At 40.5% G+C, this 3,349-nt stretch overlaps 1 protein-coding gene across 1 annotated transcript; it reads left to right on the plus strand.

The window, feature by feature from the left end:
- Window positions 1-1,044: 1,044 nt before the first annotated feature.
- Window positions 1,045-3,149, plus strand: LOC106964758 (parvalbumin alpha). Its single transcript, XM_015060439.1, has 5 exons — window positions 1,045-1,152; window positions 1,610-1,676; window positions 2,022-2,154; window positions 2,541-2,650; window positions 2,738-3,149. The coding sequence occupies exons 2-5, from the start codon at window positions 1,616-1,618 to the stop codon at window positions 2,761-2,763; spliced, it is 330 nt and encodes a 109-aa protein (XP_014915925.1). The 5' UTR covers window positions 1,045-1,152; window positions 1,610-1,615; the 3' UTR covers window positions 2,764-3,149.
- The last annotated feature ends 200 nt before the right edge of the window (window positions 3,150-3,349 follow it).

Here is a 3,349-nt window from a genome sequence, read left to right on the forward strand (position 1 = left end):
TAAAATAAAATTCACTTGTGACTGACGGGAATGATAAATTTCAACTTCCTCTGACTACCATACAATTTGTGTGTCATAATCATTATGGAAAGTCAAACATGGAAGCATTCTTTTATAATTAAGCACATAAAAACAGAAACCATATAGACCCATTCAAATAAATTTAATATTACTGAAAAGTCAATTATTTCATGAACTTGATCACTTACTGAAACACATTATATTGAATAATTACACACAGAAAGCCCTGATTCCTGTGTGTGTCTAACATTTGTGTTAGTTATGATGATTTTCTACTTACAGTTAACGAAAGCATTACATATAAATTTTAATACTACATCAGACAAATAAAAAACTACCTTTTACAGCATAAATGTGTATGTAATGAAAAGTATGTTTACCGTCTGCTTAAAAGCTGTTATTGTATAATGTAATTTATTAAATTGGACTGTAGATTGGAAATGTGATGCTTTGGATTTCATAGTTGCTCTCTTTTAAGAATAATGTTTTAACTGCTGCAGTCCTGTCACAACAGCTGCATCTTCCTGACATAGCAGGTTCTATATAATAAGTCAAACTGTCATTTAGAAGTCCTACCAAAACTATTTTAAATTAATTTGAAGACATTCGGTCAATAGTCAATAATTCGCCCTTCTTTTTGAGAAATATTAAATTGACTGCTGCTTTGTTTCATAGTACAGTAAAAAGCTTGTTGAGCGACACAGCTAATGAAGGATCCAGACTAATACTGCTGGATCTGGCTGATTATATCAACCACCTCTTGATACAACTCTAGGCCTCAGATCGCTCTTCACTCAGCAGCTCAGACCAACAGGCTGCTAGCACAGTGTGTTTTACCCAAATCAGCAGCGTTTATTATTAGCCTGATGCAATATCAAGCACTTTCGCTTGGGCCCACACTTGGCCTACCATTTAAGCATCTTCATTTATGTACTTATAAATAGAACGGCTCTGTCTACTTGACACATTTTTTCAAGCCGACTTCTTCGCACACGGTGTCCGTTACATGGCCTATGCATCATATTTCGGCGGAGCGGAACATATATAAGGCGGTGAGAGCGGCCGGGGTGTTCACTGCAGTCGGCAGATTCATCTGAGCGAATCCTCTCTAGTCTTAGAGATAACCTTGAGGTGAGTTTCACTGGAGGGCGGCAGACCTGTAGGCGAATGTGGCCTCTGGTTCAAAGGGTGTTCCTTCGTAAAATGGGATATAAATCAGACAAAGAGCCACAGAGGTCTGTTTCCTGAACATCAGGGGCGCTGGAGTCTGACTTTGAACTGGAAAAGAAACAAAATAGGGGAGAAAAAAACTCAACCTGTTGAGACCAAAAGAAGATTTGATCTTTTCTCTTGGAGGGTTTGGTTTCGGGAAAACCTGGACAACCTGAAATGATCTTTTTGTTTTCTTGGATTACTTACTGATCCGGACTACCTTAGATGCTGAAGATTACTTATAGTTGTGTAAACTTTGTAAACTAAAAGTACATTGAGATGTTCTTTGGTCCAGACTTAATCTGTTTGAATGTGTTTGATGTTCCCAAAGCTGATGTCCTGGACTGATGATTTTTCTTCTGCTCTTCTTCCTCAGTTAAAAATGGCATTCGCCGGACTTCTGAGTGATGCTGACATTAGTGCAGCCATTGCAGCTTGTCAAGGTAAACCAAGCAATAAAACTGTCAAGTCATTTTTGTTTCACTTTCTTCAAGCTACTTAGAAAGATGTACATGTTAGTAGACCTGTTATGCAAGGCAGAAGATTTAAAATATTATTTCAACCATTAAGTTAAAAGACTGCAGCATTTTAAAACACTGAAAAAGATACAAAACTGACAATGTGGCTAAGCTCGTTTTACATCTGGCTTAGCATCTGACTGATGCTGAGACAGAATTGTTACAAGTAAATACCAGACCTTGTAAACAGAAAGCTATGCACCAGCAGCAGGTTTGTGTTGAATCATTTCTTGACTTTCTGATGTGATCCTCCTCTCTGTCTCCTCACAGCCGCTGACTCCTTCAAGCACAAGGACTTCTTTGCCAAGGTCGGCCTGGCTGCCAAGTCTGCTGATGACGTCAAGAAGGCCTTCGCCGTCATTGACCAGGACAAGAGCGGCTTCATTGAGGAGGAGGAGCTGAAGTAAACATTCTCTCTACGTCTTTATAGTTTAGCTTTTGAAGGTTTATGATATGGACTGTCTCAATGAGGGAAAATTCAGAAAGAATGCAACCAAAGAAACTGTGGCAGCAACTCAATGTCTCTTTTGCTCTATGGTCCAAGAGAAATCATAAAAAATACTTAGAAATATTTAACTTTCAAGCACTAAAGGCAACAGGAAAGCTCCAGCTGGTAGTCAATTCAAGGAATAGCAGGATTTCCAATTAATTGGTTCCATAAATCGTGTCCTCAATCAAACAATTTTGTAAAACATCCCCAAGCAAATGAGCTAAGACACTTGTTAGGCACACAATAAAACATGTTGTTATATCACTCAATAAACTTCCCTCCCTTTCTTTCCTCTCAAGGCTGTTCCTGCAGAACTTCTCTGCCGGTGCCAGAGCTCTGACTGATGCTGAGACAAAGACCTTCCTGAAGGCTGGTGACTCTGATGGTGATGGCAAGATCGGAGTTGATGGTGAGGAAGCACCTCCTTAGGCCAAACCCATTTGGACTAATGAGGCGTGAATGCTGAAACAATACCTTCCTTGTCTCCTCCATGCAGAGTTCGCTGCCATGGTCAAGGGTTAAATGGACAAACTAACCAACATCTGACTTCACAACTCTAAAGGAACAACTTGAGCCAAAGACATCCTCTTCTTCTCTTCTCCTCTTCCCATTCACTCTACCCCTTGTAGACTCTGCAACACTTTTATATTTGACCTGTGACCCCCTGACCAGACGAACAACTCTTTCTCTCTCTCAGGCCGTGCTCACCCCAGTGCTATCCACGATGAATGTACCTGACTAAATGTATGGCGTGGCTGACTTGTGTCTTTCTCTCTCTCTCTCTCTCTCTCACTCACTTCTGTCGTCGTTTTACTGTGTGGGATTTGCATGCTGTGAGATCAACAATGATGCACTTTTATGGAAAACGGACGGACGATGAGACAATAAAGGTTCTTTTTCAATAACAACGTTCTGAAACTGGTCTTTTAATAGACTGTTGTGGTAAAACTGATAATGCACCAGCTGGACCAAAACACCAATCCATCCATCCATTCATCCATCCATCCATCCATCCATCCATCCATCCATCCATCCACCCATCCATCCATCCATCCATCCATCCATCCATCCATTTTCTTACGCCCTTGTCCCTTACTGGGGTCGGGAG

This window comes from Poecilia latipinna, unplaced genomic scaffold, assembly GCF_001443285.1.
Source record: "Poecilia latipinna isolate Pla-1442-1.1 unplaced genomic scaffold, P_latipinna-1.0 Scaffold1714, whole genome shotgun sequence".
Taxonomy (NCBI): domain Eukaryota; kingdom Metazoa; phylum Chordata; class Actinopteri; order Cyprinodontiformes; family Poeciliidae; genus Poecilia; species Poecilia latipinna.

Excerpts from the sequence above, each read along its gene's own strand:
- LOC106964758 (XM_015060439.1), top strand. The coding sequence starts at position 1,616 with ATGGCATTCGCCGGACTTCTGAGTGATGCTGACATTAGTGCAGCCATT. Across the intron at positions 2,155-2,540 it reads ATTGAGGAGGAGGAGCTGAA|GCTGTTCCTGCAGAACTTCT; the intron begins GTAAACATTCTC and ends TTTCCTCTCAAG. Across the intron at positions 2,651-2,737 it reads TGGCAAGATCGGAGTTGATG|AGTTCGCTGCCATGGTCAAG; the intron begins GTGAGGAAGCAC and ends TCCTCCATGCAG.